Source organism: Sinohyriopsis cumingii, chromosome 15 (assembly GCF_028554795.1).
Source record: "Sinohyriopsis cumingii isolate HCF-2022 chromosome 15, ASM2855479v2, whole genome shotgun sequence".
NCBI classification, from domain to species: domain Eukaryota; kingdom Metazoa; phylum Mollusca; class Bivalvia; order Unionida; family Unionidae; genus Sinohyriopsis; species Sinohyriopsis cumingii.
The window spans coordinates 87,389,389-87,413,678 of record NC_142975.1 but is presented as its reverse complement, the minus strand read 5'-3'; the positions used below and the strand labels follow the sequence as shown (position 1 = coordinate 87,413,678).

The window sequence follows — 24,290 nt, the reverse complement described above, 5'->3', positions numbered from 1 at the left end:
CGTGATAAAATTTCATCCTTGTGGGGGTTTCCTGCACCAAGTTGAGATAACAGATGGAATCCTGCAGGAAGCTTTCCAAACAGTCTCTTCTGATATGCCTAAAAGTTGAGAAGGATGAGATGCCCTGTTTAATAGCGGTACTAAATTATTTGGTCCCCCAAAACTATATTGGACTGACCAACCATTGAATATTATTGTCAGTCAGTTAAGGTATGAATACTTGTTTGGTTGAGTAGCACGATTACTTTAGGTGAGTAAACACTGGTACTTATTTATAGTCACTTACATCAAAGCAAGCTGTGTCAGAGTATTTAAGGTATTACAGTTATTTTCAAAGTATTACTTCTGAAACTTCTTTATTGTATTTTGGAGGTATCATTTAAGTTTAGTGCAATTGTGCCTATAATTCAGATCTAAGGAATGTACTTCATTTAGTACAAGTAAAAATTTTCAGTGTACATGTGGTGATGCCATCATGTAAACATGCCAACTAAATGTGAGTGTTGAACCAAACACTATTGTTGTTCCTTCTTGTCATACTAGCAGCACAGTTTTAACGAGTAATGTATTTACATTTTTAAGTAAGAAATAAAAATGTAATTTTTGGTGCATTGATACAATATTCTAATGCAGTAATGCTTAAACAAACAATAATAAACTGAAGATAAAAGGGACAGGTTACTGTTCAGAATGCTTACAGCAACTTGCTATTGCTCAACTCTTGTCATCGATAAAATTATAAACATTTTGAATTGGTTAGAATCAACAAGGAAACAGAGGACGAAAAAAGTATTTATTAACTTTCACAACAAAATTTTATCAATTTATAATATTCCCATGTAATAATTCATGATGAAAGTTCCTTAACAACCACTGTCACTTTTTAAAAAATGTTGTTATGATTGAGAAAATACATTAATCAATTAGTAGGAAAATAAATGTTGAAAGTGTGCCAGGATGTAAAATACATGACAAAATAGCTTTACTTTTGTGTCCCATGATTTATAGTGTCCCAAGACTTTACATTCATTATGGTATGATAGTTTTAACAACTTTATCTTTCATACATTATTTTGTTGTACTTCATATTTACATTTATATGGATAGATTTTCTTCCTAAAGACTTTTGTGCAGCTTTTCACTTTTACATTTTTAGAATGTTTAATTGGTACAAAACACTGACATTAATACATACCCACACACATGTTGACTTTTAATACATACCCACGCACATGTTGACTTTTAGCTATATTTTCCTAAATTTTAAGCTTAATTCTCTTGAAGGGAAATAGAGACTCTCACATCAAGCAAAATTTTAATGGAGAACAGTGCATGTTGAACTAAAAGATGAACATTTATTACACAATTTAACAATCATTTTTATTTCACAAAGGCATTTCCAGGGATGGGGCTGAGGATACAGTTGATATTAACTACCAGATGGATGCAGGGACTGTATCTGTTCAGTTTGAGGGATTTGAGAGTAGTATGCATGGTGTAATGACATACCAGTGGGCTGTTGGCACACAGCCTGGAGGAGAGGATGTACAGCCATTCATAGAGGCAGGACTTATACACAATGAGGAGAAGGAAGTAGCTGGACAAGGTAGGTATTTGGAACATCCATGTTCTTTCCAAAGTAAGATTGACATTAATATTATTGTTTCCTTAGTGCTCCAGATTTTTATAGTTTGGCAGATACATGAAAGGCTTTTGAAAGATGCAGAATGAAAATAGTACAAGACTTTTCAGCATGTGATAGGTACAAACTGTTTATCTTATAAATAAATATTAGCTTGGTGCTATTACCAAAACATTTAGAAGAAATAAGACAAACTACTGATCATGGTTTTCATACAGAGTCATCGTGACCATTGTCAGGTTTATGAATTAAATTTAGTCATAGCCTCCTATCACATTTATATATCCCTGTACACAGACAAGATACACCACTCCCTTGATAACTCGTGCACAACAGTGTCCAAAAACAAAGACCGCACTATAAGTGAGGGTGCGAGTTATCGAGGGACCTCCATAACAACATGAAATGATGCCATCCTCACTGGACATCGCAAAAACCATTTGGGGGCAATCTGGTATGTTTAATTGCTGAATAGTCATTTTAAGATAGCGTTGGGAATAATTGTCAATAAAGTACTTTTTCTAAAGTAATGTTTTTGTTTTTATGTAAAAATTACCTTTATTTTCAAGATGCCAAACCACTGGGAGATCATTAACATAATTCCAGATGGTTTCAACAACCACAAAAACATTGTGTATTACATCACTGCTTTATGTTGTTGTTGAGTAGTCTGGTTGTCTGAACCATATTTTCCCTGCTTTGCTCTCTGCTATAGTGGAATGCAATGCAATACTAAGAAGGGAATCAGACTAAATATTGATTCAAATTCACAATCAAACAAGATTCCTTTTATTAAAATAATGGTGCATTTAGTTCGTGAAACAGCCTTCATCATCGACAGTTAATTTTGTATTGTTCTATTAGTAAAATATTGATGCCATGATTTCATTGCAAGTAATAGTGACACTTCTCATCCATGAGAAAATCTCTGAATCCCAATTTAATAACTTCAAATTAATTACAAACTCTGAAACTAGCTTCTCATTAATGAAATGTATCAGTGAAACAGAATTTTATGTTATCACATATTTGCTTGGTTATCTTGCCATCTTTGGTCACATTTATGAATGAGTCTGTGCTGATTACATACACGCATATGTAACTCGAGAACCAAAGTACATACCATGCCAGTGTCCACTGACAGGGGAACATTATTGTCAATTAACCCTGTGAGACAGAAATTTTTTGTGAACTCATTTTATGATAATGTACCACTAGAGAAAATCTTGGACTATTTGAGGGAATGATTTTTATGACAAATTTTGATCCTATATTTTAAGGTTTTTATATTTGCTACCTTTGTATTTACATTCCATTTACATACCTTTAACTTCTGTACCTTTTATCATTTTTCTTCTAGTACTTCATGATCACACTTATTTTGATGGGTTTATCTTCCTAAAATTTTTGCTATTCTTTATATTAACAGTTTTAGAACTTGTTATGGCACCATATAGCTATTATTGTGCTTACATGCCTGTAAACCCAGTACACACACACACACACACATACATAAGGAAGAGTCAGTGTAGTTTGCAATTAAGATGAGTTCATTAATTGAAATTTATGTATGTTCATGAGATGGTCTTTTAGCTGATTGGCTCAGTTTATTACCACACTGGTAGCAATTCTGATCAGAATATGGGTTGGCATTATCATTAAGATCTTGGATGAGATCGATAATGAACAAGAGCCATGCATATTAGTTAGGTTTGATGAGTTTGCATCTGATTGGCTGGATTTGTTAACATGTTGGAGTCTGTATGTCTAATTTGACTTTTGTTAAACTTGGTTAACAGATTGAAATAATCATCAAGATCTAAGATGAATATGATTATAAGTGTATATTAAGTATCTTGACAATGATTAGCTTACCTTACCAGCACTTTAGTGATAATTTCTGATTAATTGCTTTTATACCTTTGACAGAATTTTGACATTATTCTTGTTGGACTGCAAGTTTATGGTTGGCTTTTTTTTGCAAGAGTTTGTGTGTCTAAAAGATCTAGAGTGGTTTTCCAATGATTACCTTTATATTGTTAGAACTTTAATTGGCATTAAATAGACAGGATTGTTCTGAAATACCTTTAAACACTATTCATGTATACATACATACACACACACACACACACACACACACACACACCACACATACATACATACATACATACATACATACATACATACATATGGGATCAGATTTGTATAAAACTTGGTAAATTGGCCTGATATCATTAAGATATCCAATATGTTTTATTATTAGCAAGATCTATGCATATTAGTTAGATGATCTTGTATTTGATTGGTTTTGCATTTTAAAATATAAGTGGCCATATTTCTGACCTGAGTTTAATGAAACTTGGTAAATAGGGTTATTATGAGCAATATCTATGCACATTTTGGGGTAATTTTATATTGGATTGGCTGAGCTTACAGTCTGGAGACAAAATTTTATTGTATTTTGCTTCAGCTTTGTAAAATATGCTTATATCATCATTTTCTTAGATAGGTTCTATAATAAGTAAGATATATGCATATTAATGACATTGGGGAGCTATGAAGACACTGTGGCAGAGTGATGGACTCATAAACCGAAGATTGCAGTTTCAAATCCTACCTTGACCAGCCAGTGTTGGCCTTAGTGATGTGACCATGGGCAAGGCACTTTACTGCCATTTCCTCAGAACTAAGTATTCATTGATGTGGCACTGAGCTGTTAAACACGAACCCAACGAACCCAACCCAACTTGAATCTGTTTGGCTGAGTTTGTTACCTGTGTGTTCAAACTCCAACACAACCCACCTTGCATATGTTTGGCTTCGTTTGTTACCTGTGTGTTCAGACTCCAACACAACCCCCCTTGGATCTGTTTGACAGAGTTTGATACCTGTGCAGTTAAATACCAACCTAACACATCTTGGATCTGTTTGGCTGAGCTTGTTACCTGTCTAGGTCTGATTTCTCATCTGATTTTGAATTAAAAAATTGGCAAATAAGTTTATATCATTAAGATCTTGAATGAGTTCTGTTATGAACAAGAGACTGTGTAGACAAGTTCTGTTTTTATTTTTTGGAAGGAACTTTTGTTAGACTATTAAAAAAATAGGTAAACTTGAAATGATATAAAGTTTCATAGATGGTTTATGTAGAGTTATGTTCTTATAATACTTCAAAAGCATGTGCAGTAAAATAATCAAATGATAAGTTATATGTCAGGTGAGTTAAATCATACATAGGGGCCTCTTGCTGCAAGAAAACTCTTTGTCTTTATGGTTGAAGAACTTGTTCCTGTTTGAAAATGTGTTGGATGCATGTTGAAAGTGAACAATTTTATGTAGTCAGTAAAATTATTTACAAGAAAGTGTGAGGTTTTTGGAATTAATAGATGTGAGGACTGACACTGGGGTTGGGCTGTGTCAACTTATGGAGACTTGACCCTGGGACTAGTCTGAATAAGTACTATGTAACTGTATAGGTTATATAGTCAGTTCTGGTGTCTGCTGATATTAGTGGATTTGAGGGATAAACAGTTACAGGTTATAATGTTAGTTCTGGTGTCTGCTGGTATTACCAGTAGTGGATTTGAGGGATAAACAGTTACAGATTACAGTGTTCATTCTGGTGTCTGCTGGTATTACCAGTAGTGGATTTGAGGGATAAACATTTACAAGTTATAGTGTTAGTTCCGGTGCATACTGGTATTAGTGGATTTGAGGGATAAACAGTTACAGGTTACAGTGTTAGTTAATCCTATGGTCTACTGGCACAGTATTAGTGGATTTGAAGGATAAATAGCTACAGTATGATTTGCAGTTGTTTTTTTTAAATTGCCAATATTGTTTTAAGTATACAAATTTCAAGCGATGGTCATTGCAATATTTAATAATTTATTGGAACTTGAGATTGGAGTGATTGTGGAATCCTGTAAAAAATTTAATATCATAGACATAAATGCTTACATTCAGCATCAAAATCAAATGTCAAAAGTGAGTAGTGTTGAGTGCTAAGTTATCCTCAGCTTTATTATTATTATTATTATTACAGATATCACCAGCTCAGGCTATGTTGTAGTTATAGTTGTTGTAGGGTTTGACAGGATCGGCTATACATGGCAGCCAGTATTAATGGTGTAGGAGGAAACCCCAGAAGAACCACCAACCCACGAGAAGCTACTGGCAAGCTTTCTCACATAGCAACATTGGCCAAACCCAAGACTCCAACCCACTCAAGCTATGCTCATGCTGTATTATTATTGTTGTTGTTATTATTATTATTATTATTATTAATTTTATTATTGTTATTATTATTATTATTATTATTATTACAGGTATCACTAGCTCAGGCTATGCTCAGGCAGTATTACCATTGCAGCCTGGCCAGTCTTACTTCACATCAGTGCGAGCAATAACCAATGCTGGTAATGTCCTAGCTGCTTCAACAAATGGATTTACTGTAGACCAAACCCCACCAACTGTATCCCTGCTCAGGTGGGTATACTTGCTCATCATTTTAATTTTATTGTGCTAACATACCATTAAACCCTCTACATACATACAAATTAAATTTTAGAATAATATTTAAAGCTGTCAGTGTGTTTCCAAGGTAAGATCAAAGATTATATCTGGTGACGTTAATAGCAAGCAAGACACAGAGTAACAAGTATGGTTTGAGGCTCATGTCATGTGACTGTTGGCTGCTGTGCACTTATCCATTGTAGACCTTCTACTGATCTTATATTTTCAATGTGTGTGACCATTTGGCTATGTACATCAAATGGTTTCCTTATATTCTATTTCTAGTAACTGTACATGACAGGTTTCTTGAATTTGAAACCATGTGTCATAGAGTCATTATAGCTTGATAAACACTTAAGTTGCAAACCAGTCTAGAGTGAAAAAAATGGCACCAAATATTAAGTGTCCTGGATGTTATATGACTGAAAAATTTTAGAGGAGAGGGATTCTGTTAAACTGAAGAACTTGTTGCTTCAGGAATAGGACAAATCAATAGTGCTTTACAATTTTTGAAAGAGAAATTTGACACTGATTCAGAATTTATAGACTTCAGATAACGACCATTCAGCAAAGTTAAACTAGACTAGTTAAACTTAAAGTGACTGTTGTGTAAAAATAGTTTGTTATTTTGTTTTGTGTCTGTATTCTTGTACTAATCCAAATGAATATAGCCATTTTGTGACAAGAATTTTAACTAACTGCAGATCCATGTAAGTAGCAAAAAATAAATGTATGTTTGTCATACAGGTTTCTGTAATTATGGCATGTAATATAAAGAGTACTCTTTTTATGCTGAACTTCCACTTTTTTACCACTTATATTAGTAATAATTATGCTTATACTTCTCAGGGTTTTGGCATAATTTGAATTTGCAACAAAGCAGTTCAGGTTCACATTTAATATGATTCCCTTTGATCAGGTACCTGGGTAACTGATCATTAGGATCGACAGGTACCTGGTTATCATTTTATAAAATTTTGACAGCTTTAATAATATTACATTATGATCAGCGTATGTATGCTGTTGTGCTAGGGTCTTCCCTCTTGCCTACAACATATGCATCAATGACATCCGCATTAGGATTTCAGCATCAACAGAAACATTGGTATCATAGTACTATTTAGCTGAGCCCTTTACCCTATATTCCAGGTTTTCCTGTCTTGCCTAATTCAGGCAAAAGGTGCATTATAATCATAATGCTGTTTACAGGCAAGACACAACAGTCCTCAGAAGAAATTGTTTTAGATTGTACATAATATCTGTTCTAGGCAAATAGATATTTAAATGGCAAGTGATTCTTTATAATCACTTGCCTTTGGCCTGTGTGGAAGAAATGTTGCCAGCACTGATGTGGATCATACTGCAGTAAAACCTATCTCGAAAAGCCATTGGCATCTAAGACCAGATTTTCAGTTAACCTATTTCTGTTTTATATCATGTTATGAAATGTCTTGAGAAACCATGATTTTTTATCAAAAGGGCTGGTCTTTCTAGACATTTTCTACTGTAATATTTTTTCCAAAACATTTTTTGCAGATTTGCTGACATAGATAATACAGAAGCTAACCTCACAACAGGATTTGGACTGTACCAGTTTTCAGTGGACTCCCTATCTGGTACATGGAGTTATTATGACAAAGATTTACTCGATGCTAATACTACAGATAACATTGCAGAGACATGGTTTGCCGTTGGCACTTACCCACATGCTGATGATGTCTGGAATGTGACTAGTGCTATTATGTCCTCAAAATATGAAAGCACAATTCCCATTGGTCAGATAAAGCCTGAGAAATCAGGTACGTATAGTTTTCTTGTGACATGGTGGGCTTTCATAATTTGCTCCTAGAAATCACTGTCATCCATTTTATGTGTTTTTTTAGAGTTAATCAGTATGGTAGAAATTTGGTATTTCTAGAAGAGCACGAACCTCACAAAGAAAGACCAACAAAAAGTGTGTAGAATACTTATTGTAGCACTTTACCAGTGGAAACAGTACATACATTGGATCCTGTAGGTGAAATCACTGAGTACCAAGTGGTTTAGAGAGTTAGACAGTGACTAAGACTTGTTGGGCCTTTAGTTAGTTGATTTTATGAATACATTATGTCCATTAAAACTGATTAAGCAACATGATATCTGCCACATTTCGTGAACTTTCACAGAGTTTACAGAAATAAAAGTAATTATATCATTTAGGGTCTGTTATGGGAGAAATTTGTGGTGTACGGTCAGCATTTGTTATCAATGGCAGTACATTTATACAAATAGACTTACATAGTTTTACAGCAAAATGTAGAAAAACAAATGCCAGAACTGCAGTGGAATTCATTATTTGCAAAAGAAAGCACAGAAACATTGTGAGGGTTATTTATTAGAAGAAAAAGGATATGATGCTAACTTTCAATGGGCACATAAATATACAATTCTTACAATAGAGTTATACATCCGGTGGGGGGGATTATACTTTCATTTAGTCATTAATTATCCAGACAGAATAGTAACTATTTTATACTGGTAATGTCTGAATATTTCCGTAAATGATGGTACATGCATACAAAGTACATGCATACGTACTTATGTAAAGATATGTACACATACACATGTACACATATATATATATATATATATATATATATATATATATATATATATATATATCCTTTAATATAGCCATATTTTTACCAGTAAACCAAAACTCCTCAGCTCTGAAAGTGAAACCAAAGTTTGATCCCAAATTTAAATTTTACACTTTGAAAAACAAATGAAACTCATTTCAAAACTTGAAAGTGTATTTTAGCTGATAAATTCTGACACACTTTGGGTCAGATTATTTATAGTTAGCAAATGCAGTAGTAGGCTTATCAATGAAAAAATGTCACAATAATTAAAACAAAACTTGATGCATGTCTTTCCCAATGAAACACTGAAGCAGCCAGTCCTGGCTGGCCTGGGTGGGTATCAAACCCATGACCCATGGATTACAAGTCCAACATTTTACCAACTGAGATACTGTGCCACCTTTATCTGATAGTGATTGGTGCTATTTGTTTGTATAAATGATCAGCGGAATGTTTTTGTTTATATTTTTTATGAAATACCAGGGCTTTCAGGAATGCTGAATCAGTTTTATGCTTTGCCAATGAGACCAACATAACTCTATTTCAAAAAACCAGATTCAGTTCATCTTCAAAACATTACATATATGTATTTCACAGACACAGTCTTCACTAACATGCTAAGATGTCAGAGCAACCAGCTAAGCAATGTAGAATCTAGCTATCCTGACTGGACTCAATTAATTTGATTAAAGAGGATGAAACTGTGCCAGAATCTACTTTGAAGAATCTAGGGGGAAATTGTGCCATAGGAACAACTACATTTAGATATTCTAAAGAAAACTGAATTCTACAAGAATGTATTTGAAAACAACAGTGATGCAGACGAGGATTATTTCAACACTTCCAGCTGAACTAACAAATTGAATGATCTTTTGTGGCAATGGTTTTGCCAAGTGTTACATTTAGGCTCTTAACAAAACATAACAAGAAAAGAGTGAAGACAACAAGCTTTGTAAAATTTAACAAATAATTTATTTCCCTAGAAAAACAAGGTAAAAATGAAAAAAAGAACTTACTGTTTTACAAATCAAATCCAAAAATAATCTAAGAATAATCCAAGAATTGAAAAATAAAAGTCCTAGTAATAAAATGTCCTAATGAAACTGAGTTCAAATACCGATGAAATCCAAAATGGAAGGCGATGACATATGTTGTGGTCAGTGTCATACTGATGTGTCAACAGTTCTTTGTTGAATCACAGAAACTAATATTCCAGTATTTGAATTCTGTGTAAATTTCTAAAGCTGTCTTTGTCCAAGAATTAATTTAGAGCATAAGTATTTCCAGGTGAAAATAATCTCTTGGAATCCAAATAATTTGAAGAAAAATTAAATATTCAACCCAAACTGGTCACAACAAAACACCTTTAAGTGTCAATGGTTTAAAGCCCAACTGCCCAAATTCTCTATAGAAAACAGTTATACACTAATTTAAGATGCAAAACAGATTCCCGTATGAGGGTCTTGATCATGTTTCTAGAACAACATAGAAGCTTTTTACATGCCTAACATCACATACTCCCAGACTGGCCTGGATTTCACTTTATAAATCTTACATTAAGAAAGAATATTTTTAAAAAATTTAAAAAGTTGTTTACTTCAACTGTTACTGATTTTGAATCAAGGTCAGGAACTAGGTGTTTATGAAAAACAGTCAGATCAAACTGAATTTCTGGAAAATGTCAAATCCAGTAAATAAAGTTATCTTACAATAGCATGTAATGAAATATATAAAAAAAATTAAAAAAAACTAACAAACAATTAATTAAATTTAATCAAATATAAATTAAATCAAATATACATAACACCAATCTAGGACTAAAATCATTCGAATCTAAAGCCCAATAATATAAAAAAGACCAGTGATTTTCTCAAAGAACTCCTATCCAAATAGTTTTAGCACCCTGTATGTATCCTTCTATGTGTATGTGTATATATATTGTTATACCGAGATTCATAAAAATTGGTGAGGGAATACATACAAATACAACTCTAGTTTTGCATGCTACTATTTCCAGGCAAGCCAAATATCCTGAGTGTGTGGGTGAAGAACAAGGCTGGGCTGATAAGTAGCATTGTCTCTGGAGCATTGATAGTAGACCAGTCTGAACCTCAGAGAGGCACAGTCCAGTGTCCAGCCTACATCCGGGTATGTTGCACAAAGTTGTCAATTTGAAACTACATTCATGCATTTTTAGATCTACCAGAAAACCATTATGTGATAAACCTGTCTGTCATCTGTCATCCTTCATCCATTCATCTATTAGCGCAAGTTTGTTAATGTTACTTCTCGTTGTTGCCATGAACCTTTAAGCACACATTCATCCAAGGTCTAGTTGCCCTAAAAGAACATGGAGCTGCTCAGACATCCAGTATGGACACCACAGTCACCATCTTGAGCATCTAGTTATTGTACCTTCTGTGGAATGGAGGGTCTTATCAATATGGAGTTTCATTAAAATAATTACTACTTTCTCTAGTTGTTCCTTGATAAAAATGGTGGCACTTGCATATTTGATATGAATCCCAGAGTGGCCATCTTGAAAACCTTGCTAATGATACTTCTGCTGAATGGATGGTCATACCAGCAAGGGGTATTAACTGAAAGACTTTCATGATGTCTCATTGGTTCTAAATGAAGATGGGGCCAATCTGATGTCCATGATGGTCACTATAGCAGCCATCTTGAAACTCTTACTCCGCAACAGAAAATCACTACTCTTGAACAGAAAGACATATCAAGATGGGGTTTTTACCAGAAGACTTCTTTTGATGTCTATTTAGTTTTAAATGAAAATGGTCCTGATCTGACAACCAGCATCTTGAAAATCTTGTTATCACTACTCCTTCTGAAACAAAAAGTCATCTTGCATGGTGTTTTCAGAGGGAGACTTTTTATGGTGTCTTTTGTTGGTATTAAAATGAAAATTCTTCCAATTTGACATCAGTGATTGCCAGACAAGTGCAGTCTTGAAAATCTTACAATCACTACATGTTTTTGTTTTGCAATTTCATGGTGTTTGCTTTTGTAATCTTGTTGTTGTATGTATGGTTTGTGTAATCTTGTCATTGTATATGTTTTTATGTGTTATCTGATATTTTTAAGCACTTAGAGCTTGTAAAGATTAATTGCTATACTAAGTCCACATTTATCATTATTATTATTTTTATTATTATTATTATTATTATTATTATTGTTATTAATTATTATTATCCACAACATATTCAGAGGCGTTGTTAAATCCCATCAGATTTGCAACAGTGAACAAGAATTTCATCATGTTTGTTTAGAGTTTTTCACAGGACTAAAAGAAGTTACAAAATCAGGGAACTTGGACAAATGAAATGTGATGCGTTAAAAGGAATAGAATAAATATTCGGAGCAAAGCATACAAAATAATTCCATTTATTTTGTCATTTCAACAGATGTCCAGACTCTGCAACAAAGTATGCAAGACAAAATTGTGTTGATTTGCAAGGACAATTTCCTTAAGTCTTCTAAGATGTTCATTGCTTAAAGCTTACAAACAATCTTTGAGAGATAGGGGCAAAGGGTACATTTTAGTAATATCCACACTACAGAGCATTGACAAACCTGATTGTTTTAAGTGTGAACTTAATGGTTGACAGCTGCATGATTTTCTTATTCAGACATAGTAAAACTCTTGAAAACAGGTAAAATTTGTTTAATTAAACAACATATTTCGTGTGGTAAATGAAATAGGATATATATTCTTTGAAGTGTTAAAAGCAGTATGATGGGGAAACAGAGATATCTACAGAGTAGGATGGAGGGGCATTTTTCAGACACATGACTGCATAGAGAAAAAAATAGCATTTGTATGGATATATTAGTACAAAAAACTGCAGTAAAGATAGTTTGAAATTGATAGGCATTTTTTTCACAGATGGGTGGCAGTATTGAGTGCAGCTGGAGTGGTTTTGTGGACAAAGAGAGCCCTATAGTGTATTACAATATTTCTATGGGCACGGAACAGGGCTATACTGATGTAGTGAATAACTTGCAATTGCCAGCAACTAACAGCAAGTATGTCTTTGAAGGTAAGCTTCATTTTATTTTCTTATATATCAGTGTAGCAATATTTAATACAAATTAGTATATGAAGAGCAAATTTAAACTGTATTATTTCTATAATCTTCTATTTGCATAATATTACAAATGGTTTTCATTTCATAATTTAATGTGTTTTCAGTTAGATACGTCACCCTGTGACGTCTAGGAATTCTACAGCATTGCATAGCACAGTATTTTTACAGTTAGTTGACGATTAGGATGTGAAGCTCATATTCCTAATACATGAAATTATCATATTTAATAATATATTTACCACTCAATGCAGAAACCAACACAAAAATGGGGTCACTTGCATCTAATCAACACCCATGTGAAATGCTCAGTACTTACTTTCATTGGCTAGATATTATAGTTGTTAGATTTCAGAGAGTGTCTAGGTTGGTTTCTCATTTCGGTGGCTAATTATAGAGAAAAGTAGGGAAAAAAAGCAAAGGAGGTTTCCAGATTTATCATGTGTTAGCTCAAAAGTTTTACTCAAGATAAATCAGTAGGGAGATACTTGAATTTATTTAAGATTTGAAGGAAATGCTTATTTGCAGATACAGCGGCAACATTGTCCCACGGCAAGTCATACTATGTCATGGTGACGGCCATTAACAAGGTGAATCTGAAAAGTCATGCTTTCTCTGAGGCCATCAACATCGACAGCACACCTCCTGTTCCCAGTCCAGTGGTAGAGCTGAGGACAGACTACAGAGTAGAGAATGGACATGATAACGCCACGGTGCTGATGAATAAAAGGGCCTGTGAATCAGAGGAAAGTAAGTTTGTCTTAAAAAAATAGAAGACCACTGTGTATCATTAATTCTTTGTTCCATCAAAGATTTAATAAATGGCATAATGATGATGATTTATGTACCCCATCATGGCATTGGAAGGGCATGTAATGGTGATGATTTATATACCCCATCATGGCATTGGAAGGGCATGTGATGGTGATGATTTATGTACCCATCATGGCATTGGAAGGGCATGTAATGGTGATGATTTATATACCCCATCATGGCATTGGAAGGGCATGTGATGGTGATGATTTATGTACCCATCATGGCATTGGAAGGGCATGTAATGGTGATGATTTATATACCCCATCATGGCATTGGAAGGGCACGTAGTGTTAACCATGTCAATCTCTCTCTCACTTTAGTTATATTTCATGATTAGGTCTGTTTTCAGGCAATGTGTTGAAACTTTGATCCATATTTCATGTAAACATTTCTAGTTAGAATGAAATTCAGTTAATTTGCACAAATATTAAGACTATAAGGTAACAGACTTTCTTAACTAGTAATATTCGTTTACTTCTACATGACAGGTATATTTGCAAAAGTTACATTTGTATTGCAACATGATATTGAAAAATGCCATATAGCTTCTTTCTTTGATAGGCATTTCTCCATTAAATTTTTTTTATTATGCAAGTTTGCAGAGACTGTGACTTTAGCAACATTGAATGATATGTTTGTTATGTACTACAGTGTGTCCAGTTTTAATTGATTTTGAGGATTTTGAGTATGTTGCTGCAATATGGTGCTTCTGGTGTTTCATCCAATTGATTAGTTTCGGAGTAAATATTTCCTACCCTTTTCTTGTTACAGCTCATTGTTTTGTTGTATATTCCTTTCAATAATCCATCCAGGTATTAGTAAATGTGGACATACAAAAGCAGTATGGGACTCACACACCACCTGTCATACATGCATGGCATATGTACACATGGACAGTTGTCCCATTGTTGTTTGTCCCATTGTTGTTTGTTACATGCAGAGGTTTTGGTCTTGACAGAAAGTCGCTGTGCCTATAGGCCAGGAAAGGCTACAGCACTTCCCAGTGTACAGAAGTCACCTGAATCTTTTGCACTTCCTGGATTACGGAAGTCACATGTTCCAGTGATGGCACTTCCTAGTGTACAGAAGTCACCTGAATCTATTGCACTCCTGGTGTATGGAAGTCACACGTTCCAGTGATGGCACTGTCTAGATTCATTTAGAGCAGTGTACTAATGTTACCTGTTCCTCTGGTACTTCCTGGTATATGGAAGTCACCTGCTTTAATAATGGCACTTTCCAAGGGATCGGTTTGTTAACTCCCTTTCTCTATTCCTTTCATTTCCAGTTTGGAAACCCCTTCAGATTTTCCAGTCTAAGGAAAATTATTGGGTCAGTACCCCTCACCTTTTGATGTTCCCATTCAGCTTCTGTGAGCTTGAGGACTCTCACCAACTGATAGTGTGTCAGCCATCTCTTCTTTTGTAACCATACCAACATTGATGGCATTTCTGTAGCTTCATGGACGACCTCCATGCCACCTCCTCCAGCTTCATTATCAAGGGAAGGGGCTTGCCACCCACCCCCTGAGATGCTAGGAGGAAATCACCAATCCCTTTCCCCAAGGAGACAAAAATCAAAGAGCTAGTCCCATCTCCTCCTCCTGTGATCCACTCATCTCTGTGATGGGATGGCAGAATCTTGGTCAGGAAATCCCCTTCATCCAGGAGGGAGATAAAACAAATTAGCCCTACCTCACCCTGAGAGTGAAGACAGGATGACTACAGATGAGTTCCTGGAAGAATTCATCACACCAGGTGTTCTTATCAGCTGGGTTTGTTTTTTTCATCCCACCCACCAAGTCCACTGATGGAGGAGCAAGTCTTGGACTTCTAATGTAAATTAATTTTACCACCCACTTCCACCAGATCTTTGTTCCAAATCTGCAGGATCTTCAGAGGCTAGGATTCTCATCAGTTTGCTTCCTTTTGATGACAATGGTGAGGAAACTGGTTCAATTTTTTTTTAAAGGCCTTGAAGGGGCCAGACAGCAGAAGTTGTGGTCTCTCCCCTCATATGCTTTGGCCCCTGGTCTCAGAGACATCATCCATTTGTCCCCTTAACATATTAAGCCCCACAAATTGAATTTAGGTGCCAACCAGATGGGGATTTTGGCAGGGATTTAGACTTGAACTGAATTTGCAGATGCTAGTTACCGTAACCTTGCATGCTAAACGTTTTTCAGTGACTTCTTTCAGTCTTTTTAAGGAGGAATCTTGCCTCCAATAGCCTTTCTAAGAACATTAGAGGTTGTGGTCAAGACATCAAGACATGCAAAATCTCTATGTTGGTCATGGCTTTGCTGGATCACAGCAAAAGCCTTTTATGGGCTGACCCACTGGATACATTTGGAGGGTTAATTGCTTCAGTGGCCTCTCAGCAAAACCACTGTCTGAAGAAACACACTCATTCTAAAAGGTCCATGCTCCCTCCTAAGTGATTTTAGCAGGGAAAGAATCAAAATCAAAATAATTAAAACTTTAAAACCCCTTTCCACCCTTCATTCTCATATCAATGTTGCAGGAGTGGCCAAGGTAAAAAGTCTATGGACCCCCATTTTTTAAACAGATTGGTGAAAAACTTAAGAAATTGGGCATTTTATTCCGGAATTTTCTTAGTTTCAAAGAGAGGTGGAAAGTTTCGACTCATCATTGACCTAAAATGTAAAATTATCATAATTTGATTTCTTATCAAATTGACTGCATCTTCTCTCACATTATGATATTTTTGTTTCAGCTTGTAAAGAAATTGATGCTGTTTGCCAGGAATCCCTGACAAGTGTCTCTGTGGCCTGGAAACGATTTGAAGATCCAGAATCTGGAGTAACAAGGTATTAGCATTTACAATTGTCTTTTGATGTAGCAAACAAAGTAATTGACAGTCAGTACTTGATTCTAAACAGTATTTTTGCTAGTAAAACTAGAATTCTGTGTTTTTTTACATGCTTATCCCATGCTTTCCTGTTGTGGCCTTCACGCCTGAAATAGAGCAAATGTTTGGTTTTAGTGATACCAAGCAATATTGAATATTAAGTCATTTGGTAGGGATATCTACATTTTCCAGTCTATAACTCTGGGACTAAGTCCCTAGTGGGATAATTATGGATCCCATGGCCAATGTCAGTTACATGTATAAATTTGTCATTTCTTGCCAAGAGTGGAAATCAATGTACTCAACAAGAATGTGTTATGCTGTCAGTGGACACTGGCAGGGTATGCACTCAGATGGTCCAGGTGGCCAATGTCAGTATAAATTTGTCATTTCTTGCCAAGAGTGGAAATCAAAGTACTCAACAAGAATGTGTTATGCTGTCAGTGGACACTGGCAGGGTATGCACTCAGATGGTCCAGGTGGCCAGTGTCAGTATAAATTTGTCATTTCTTGCCAAGAGTGGAAATCAATGTACTCAACAAGAATGTGTTATGCTGTCAGTGGACACTGGCAGGGTATGCACTCAGATGGTCCAGGTGGCCAGTGTCAGTATAAATTTGTCATTTCTTGCCAAGAGTGGAAATCAATGTACTCAACAAGAATGTGTTATGCTGTCAGTGGACACTGGCAGGGTATGCACTCAGATGGTCCAGGTGGCCAATGTCAGTATAAATTTGTCATTTCTTGCCAAGAGTGGAAATCAAAGTACTCAACAAGAATGTGTTATGCTGTCAGTGGACACTGGCAGGGTATGCATTCAGATGGTCCAGTTGGCCAGTGTCAGTATAAATTTGTCATTTCTTGCCAAGAGTGGAAATCAATGTACTCAACAAGAATGTGTTATGCTGTCAGTGGACACTGGCAGGGTATGCACTCAGATGGTCCAGGTGGCCAATGTCAGTATAAATTTGTCACTTCTTGCCAAGAGTGGAAATCAATGTACTCAACAAGAATGTGTTATGCTGTCAGTGGACACTGGCAGGGTATGCACTCAGATGGTCCAGGTGGCCAATGTCAGTATAAATTTGTCATTTCTTGCCAAGAGTGGAAATCAATGTACTCAACAAGAATGTGTTATGCTGTCAGTGGACACTGGCAGGGTATGCACTCAGATGGTCCAGGTGGCCAATGTCAGTATAAATTTGTCATTTCTTGCCAAGAGTGGGAATCAATGTACTCAACAAGAATGTGTTATGCTGTCAGTGGACACTGGCAGGGTATGCACTCAGATGGTCCAGGTTCACCTTTAGGAGGTGTGCACATGTCAGGTATATGTGTTCTTTAAGCAAGCAGCATGATACCACCTCATCACTGATTTGTTCAATAAAAGGGATTCCAATCTCCAATGATGTATTTGATGTCCTACATAAGGGATTCCAATCTCCAATGATGTATTTGATGTCCTACATAAGGGATTCCAATCTCCAATGATGTATTTGATGTCCTACATAAGGGATTCCAATCTCCAGTGAAGTATTTGATGTCCTACATAAGGGATTCCAATCTCCAATGATGTATTTGATGTCCTACATAACAGATTACATTCTCCAGTGATGTATTTGATGTCCTACATAAAGGATTCCAATCTCCAGTGATGTATTTAATGTCCTACATAACAGATTACATTCTCCAATGATGTATTTGATGTCCTTCATAAGGGATTCGAATCTCCAGTGATGTATTTGATGTCCTACATAACAGATTACATTCTCCAATGATGTATTTGATGTCCTACATAAGGGATTCCAATCTCCAGTGATGTATTTGATGTCCTACATAAGGGATTCCATTCTCCAGTGATGTATTTGATGTCGTACATAACAGATTACATTCTCCAGTGATGTATTTGATGTTCTACATAACAGATTACATTCTCCAGTGATGTATTTGATGTCCTACATAAAGGATTCCAATCTCCAGTGATGTATTTGATGTTCTATATAAGGGATTTTATTCTTCAATGATGTATTTGAGGTTCTATGTAAGGGATTTTGTTCTCCAGTGATGTATTTTATATTCTGCTATGGGGATTGCATTCTCCAGTGATGGATTTAATGTTCTACATTAGGGATTCCATTCTCCAGTGATGGATTGATGTTTTTTTTTAAGGGATTCCATTCTCCAATTATATATTTGATACTCTAAGTAAGGGATTCCATTCTCCAGTGGTGGATTTGATGTTCTATATAAGGGATTCAATATGCCAGTAATGCATTTGATGTTCTACATAATGGATTCCATTCTCCAGTGATGTATTTATGTTCTACTTAAGGGATTCCATTCTCCAATTATATATTTGATACTCTAAGTAAGGGATATCATTCTCCAGTGGTGGATTTAACGTTCTATATAAGGGATTCAATATGCCAGTAATGCATTTGATGTTCTACATAAGGGATTCCAATCTCCAGTGATGTATTTGATGTTCTACATAACAGATTCCATTCTCCATGATGTATTTGATGTTCTGCATAAGGGATTTTATTCTCCAGTGATGGATTTGATGTTCTGTCTAAGGGATTCTATTCTCCAGTAATGGATTTGATACATAGGAATGGAGAGACTTTATCACAATATCCCCATGCTCTTTTCAAAGCATGTGCACTTGGCCAATGCGAGTATGTAAGAAAGTTTGCAGTGGCTTCCTGTGGGTCATTGGCTTTTACTGGGATTGCCCTGGGGTTTTCCTCCACCAGTTACACTGGCTGCCATGTATAGCCTATCATGTGCTGAAAAACAGTGTTAAACCCAAAATAACAACAACAGTAACAAAGGATTTGGATAACAAATTCTGCAGAGAGAAATATTTAGCAACTATTGCAAATTTTTCAGCTGAGTATTTATCTATATACATACCATTGGGTTTTTTTGAGGGTGGGGTGGGGGAGGGCGGTCCATGGTGTGTTGGTGTTACATCTAGAAATGTGTAATATTCAAGAGCCCTGTCATACTCTAGTGCTGTTTGGTGTGTAAATTGTCATAAAATACAAATATAATTTTCTTGACTTTTGTCTCTTTAACTTCGTTTTTGAAACTTTGTAATGTAATGCTTTATTTGATGTGCTTGTTGCATATTCAACCCTATTCCATAATACATTCCTTAGTTTATCAGCAATGTTGGATAATTTAATAAATATTATATGACAAATGGTAGTTATGGATGAAATAAAAGTAGATTTTAATTTAAAGACTTTTAACAGAGACAAAGGTATGAAGAAAATTTACATGAATAGCTATCAGAAAGTATTCAAGAATTTTCTTGAAGGAATAGGTATGCATGTGAACACACTTTAAAACATTGGTTTGTAGAAAGCGAAATAAATTGTAAAATACTTAATATTAAATATTTTTCTGCAGTTACCAACTGGCTGTGGGTCGGACTAGAGGTGGTGGTCAGATTGTGTCATACTTTGAGGTGGACCTCAAAATCAACACCTTCACCATAACTGGACTCAACCTGGTTGGGGAGAGACAGGTACTCTAAAGAAATTGTAGTGCACTGTAAAAATAGTTGGTGTATGTTTAACTTTCCCATTTTGTACCCCTTACATAAATGTGGAGGGGGTATCTAGTGCTATCTGTGTGTCTTTCCATTCACCTTGTCACATTAATACATGTTAATTCTCACAAATTTTGTTTCCCCTAATAAGAGCAAGTTTAAGTTGATTTTCACCAAAATGAGATATGTCCTCTGTTTGACATAAAACTTTGTCTTTAAATTGGATCATATTATGATCGGTGGGTGGGTGCATTCATAACATGTGCACAATTTGCTTAGTGATTTGCATCTCTTAAAACTCACAAAATATAAATATGAAAATAATTCAGTCAGGTTTAAAAGATTCACATGAAATAAGCACTCATGTAATGCCAGCTGTTTGCATTTTCACCAGTCTAATCTCAGTAACCCTTTACCTCATGCAAGCACCTTTAGTCACCTCTACTCTATTCTCACTGAAGCACCTTTTGACACCTGCTGTAAACAGCAGCCATTTTAAGCGGGTTTTCATAGCATCACCTTCAGGGAAGACCCCATATTAGATACTACATGTACATTCATTGATGTGAAAAACACTTGCATCAGATCACGTGGTTGCTGTTTAAGATCTGGTTGTAATCTACTATTTAAAGTGGCTGGGTCATATTCTCCACTCTCCAAAATGGAGGCTGTGGATTTCATTCAGTACATTCTTGAGTTTGCATGATTAGAATCACTACTATGAAAGCTTTAATAACATAACTAAAGGATCTGAATATTGATTTAGGCAGCAATTTGTTTTTATAAATTATCAAATTCAGATGATTAAGTGATGTAGACACAGACAAAGAACTTGTAAATGTTGAGTATGAGAAATGGCAGCTATGGTTGGCACATGGCTTTCACTAGCTTGACAGTGAACAAGTTCACTCAGGATTTTAAAGTGCACAAAAAATTCTTCCGTGAAAAATAATTATACAGCTATAATGATCAGATTTTACTCTTAAATCTTTCTACACATAATAGATGTGTACCAAAAACGTAAAATGGTTAAAATTGATGTTAAACATAACATATACTGCACTGCTTAACAGCTAACAGGCAGGCCTATGTGTATGGAGTCAAAAAGGTGTCTGGTGTTTTATTTATTGCACACTGCACTATGTAACTTTGATACATGTATATAAACTGGCAAAAATGCTGTACACTGTATGAGGTAAAGGGTTAATGGAAAACTTATGACATATAACATTGCAAAAACTTTGCAACCTATGTCAACACATTAGACTGATAGTCTGAAGAGAGAAAAAAACAGAATTTAGATTTTTTAAAAGCCTGTACTGCAATCATAACACTAGTCACATAACATCTTAATCCTTTTCACATCATCATTTTCTCAGATCTTTGTGTCAGTAAAAGCTACAAATGCTGCAGGATTGTCCAGTATCGCTACATCAAATGGGGTTTACATATCATATCTCAGCCAGGGTCTGGCACCTCTACGTCATGTTGGAGTCTATGACTACGATAAAAATGCACCAGGAGACATGTAAGTATTCAAAACAATCACCATTTTACTATTTAATAAATGTTGTCATGTTGTTATTTTTATCAAGTGACTACGACATTTATCTTGGAATGGTTCATTTTTACTTCCATCTCAAGATTATCAAAGTCTCATGATCTGGCATTCATATGTTTGGTTAAAATCACATGGCATAGACAACTCTTAAGGGGACCTCAGATGGCTGAGTGGTCTCAGGCACTCACCTTTATCAATCACTGCAATCTCACCTTTGTCCACGTGGGTTCAAGTCTCGGACTTGGCAGTGTTGATGTGTGAGGAAGCTTAGCAGTATCTTTTCTATCATGTGCTGAAAAATGGCATTAAACCCAAATTAACAACAACAAAATGGCTCTAAAGTGTTTGCTTTTCAATAATCTGTGGATTGTTCTTCATATTTTAGAGCAATCCATTGAAAAAATAGCTTCAAATTTCTAATAAAATGTACATGGGGTGGGGGGCTCTTTCTTTTATTTTTTCTGCCATATTTGTCATAATCCAGATGCATTGTTACAGGTCATTGCAACTGCTTTGAGTCAGTTGTCTAATACTATCTACAGGAATTGACTAGTGCAACCATATTGATGTGTTTGGTTCTGTTTGTTTATGAGTGCAATTCTAGCTGTGAAGCTAGAGTTGATTTGTGTATTTATGGTGAATACACATTGTTTGATACTAACTATGGTAAAGCATAGAAAATAAATTCAAGTAACAAATGTTATTTTCCTATGACTTGCAGAGATTTCACGGCAGACACAACAACAATGAGTGCCAGGTGGGACGTTTCTGGTGACCCCTGTCCAGCAGTAAAGTTTGAGTGGGCAATTTACCGACTAGATGGTAAACAGGAACAAGAGTTTCTTGATGTTGGAGGTAAGACAATTTTAAGTTTTACAATTCCATTTAAGTTCATTCCTGTGATTAAAGCAGCATTCCTATTTAAACATTAGTAAGATGTGAAAACTAAAACAAATTGAGACATGTGAGGGAACAAATGTATAAAGGTGATAAATAATCAAGACATAAGCTCATTTGTGATCAAATTAAAATATTTCAAGTAGGGCTTTAAAATCTTCAAAGGTAAAGATACTGATGAACAAATATGTATTTTAAAGATGTGCCATATTTGTTATAAATTTGAGTTCATTATAATTATTGCTATTAATAGTCTCATTCAGAATATAAAATTAATTTATTAATTAATATTGATATTTCTAGTGATTTGTTGTTCCAATGTCTGTTGTAGTATTGGCCCTTGTAATGTGTATATTTCATATGTTTGTGTGATTTTATGTTTCTTTAATCTTTCATTTCAGTCGACACCATTGGCACCAACAGCAACCTGAATTTGCAAGGTGATCAACGCTATTACACTTTAGTTCGTGTGACCAATGCAATAGGATACCAGTATATTCTGCGATCCAATGGTGTGACAGTCAATGTTGATAATCTCCCCGCTGGTGTAGTGTATGACGGAGACCTAATAGGATACGACCTGCCTATTCTGACTAATGGTTCAAAAGTCACCGCTAATTGGGAAGGTTTTGGGGCATCCAGAGACACAATCAAACGTGTAGATCCTTTAACAGGTGAGAATTCATGCCACAATAATTTAGCCATTTATATTTATTAGGGAAGATAACTCTGCTTTCTATTTCAATCTGGCATTAGTGGAATCGTTACACATAGCAGTGACCGTTCAGGGATAGCAGCAGCAAAAGCATTGCTATCAACACTTTTATAATTGTGAATAGGTTAAGATTAACTAATGATACTGTTAAATGAGTGGATTCCTTAACTTTTGAGAATTCTAATTTAGTAATTCATCTTTACTTGTGCATACTTCCAGAAGTATGAAACTCCAAAAGAATGCATACGTTGCCTGGAGTGTCCTCTAACAGAATTCTCTTTTCTTCATATAACTTTTTTTTGTGGCACTATATAGCCTTACGGTGCTAGTGTGCCATAAAATCCACAATAAATCAATCAGTCAATCATGAAACACATTGTTGTTGAGCCTAACTTCCACCCAGTGAGACCTATTTAGATGTTAACTCAATTAAGAAACATGATGATGCTGTACCACAAGACAAAATCTTAAACCTTTTGAGGGAACCAGCCTTTTGAGGGATCCAGTTTATATAACAGATGTTTACCCTATATTTTAAGGGTTTTTTTTTTTTTACTTTCTACTTTTTATCTTTCTTTTATATGCCTTGTACAGAATTTAAAATTGCCTCTTTTCCTGTAGCAATGCATGTTTATGTTTATTCGGAAATTTTGTCTAAATTCAGTTATCATTCCAAAACACATATATACTCATGATATCTCTTCTTAAATACTGTAATATTTTCAGCAGATTTTACATATAGTGGAAGCTTGTTCCACAGAACTGTACTGGAGTATTGGAAGATTTTTAATGTGCATCATACAGCCAGTATTCTGCTGATGTACCATTAAATCCTATACATACATGCATACCCTTTCTGTCCCCACCCCACCCCCACATAATCACACACATGCATTCATCAAACTTTGATTTTTGGCATTGTACAAACTGTTCGGTGTGAACAACATTGTTGGCAGCTACAGACCCCAACTATTGCTATATAATGAA

General features: G+C 35.3%; 1 protein-coding gene across 1 annotated transcript in view; it reads left to right on the top strand.

Annotated features, from left to right (window-relative positions):
- Positions 1–24,290, top strand: part of LOC149782250 (uncharacterized) — a 300,926-nt gene that overhangs the window by 207,860 nt on the left and 68,776 nt on the right. The window contains exons 83-93 of the mRNA XM_089935100.1: positions 1,394–1,606; positions 5,971–6,130; positions 7,694–7,956; positions 10,796–10,926; positions 12,686–12,839; positions 13,413–13,634; positions 16,437–16,530; positions 19,989–20,106; positions 21,510–21,658; positions 22,413–22,546; positions 22,990–23,262. Coding sequence (XP_089791226.1) covers positions 1,394–1,606; positions 5,971–6,130; positions 7,694–7,956; positions 10,796–10,926; positions 12,686–12,839; positions 13,413–13,634; positions 16,437–16,530; positions 19,989–20,106; positions 21,510–21,658; positions 22,413–22,546; positions 22,990–23,262 — 1,911 coding nt within the window. The remainder of the gene's footprint in view (positions 1–1,393; positions 1,607–5,970; positions 6,131–7,693; positions 7,957–10,795; positions 10,927–12,685; positions 12,840–13,412; positions 13,635–16,436; positions 16,531–19,988; positions 20,107–21,509; positions 21,659–22,412; positions 22,547–22,989; positions 23,263–24,290) is intronic.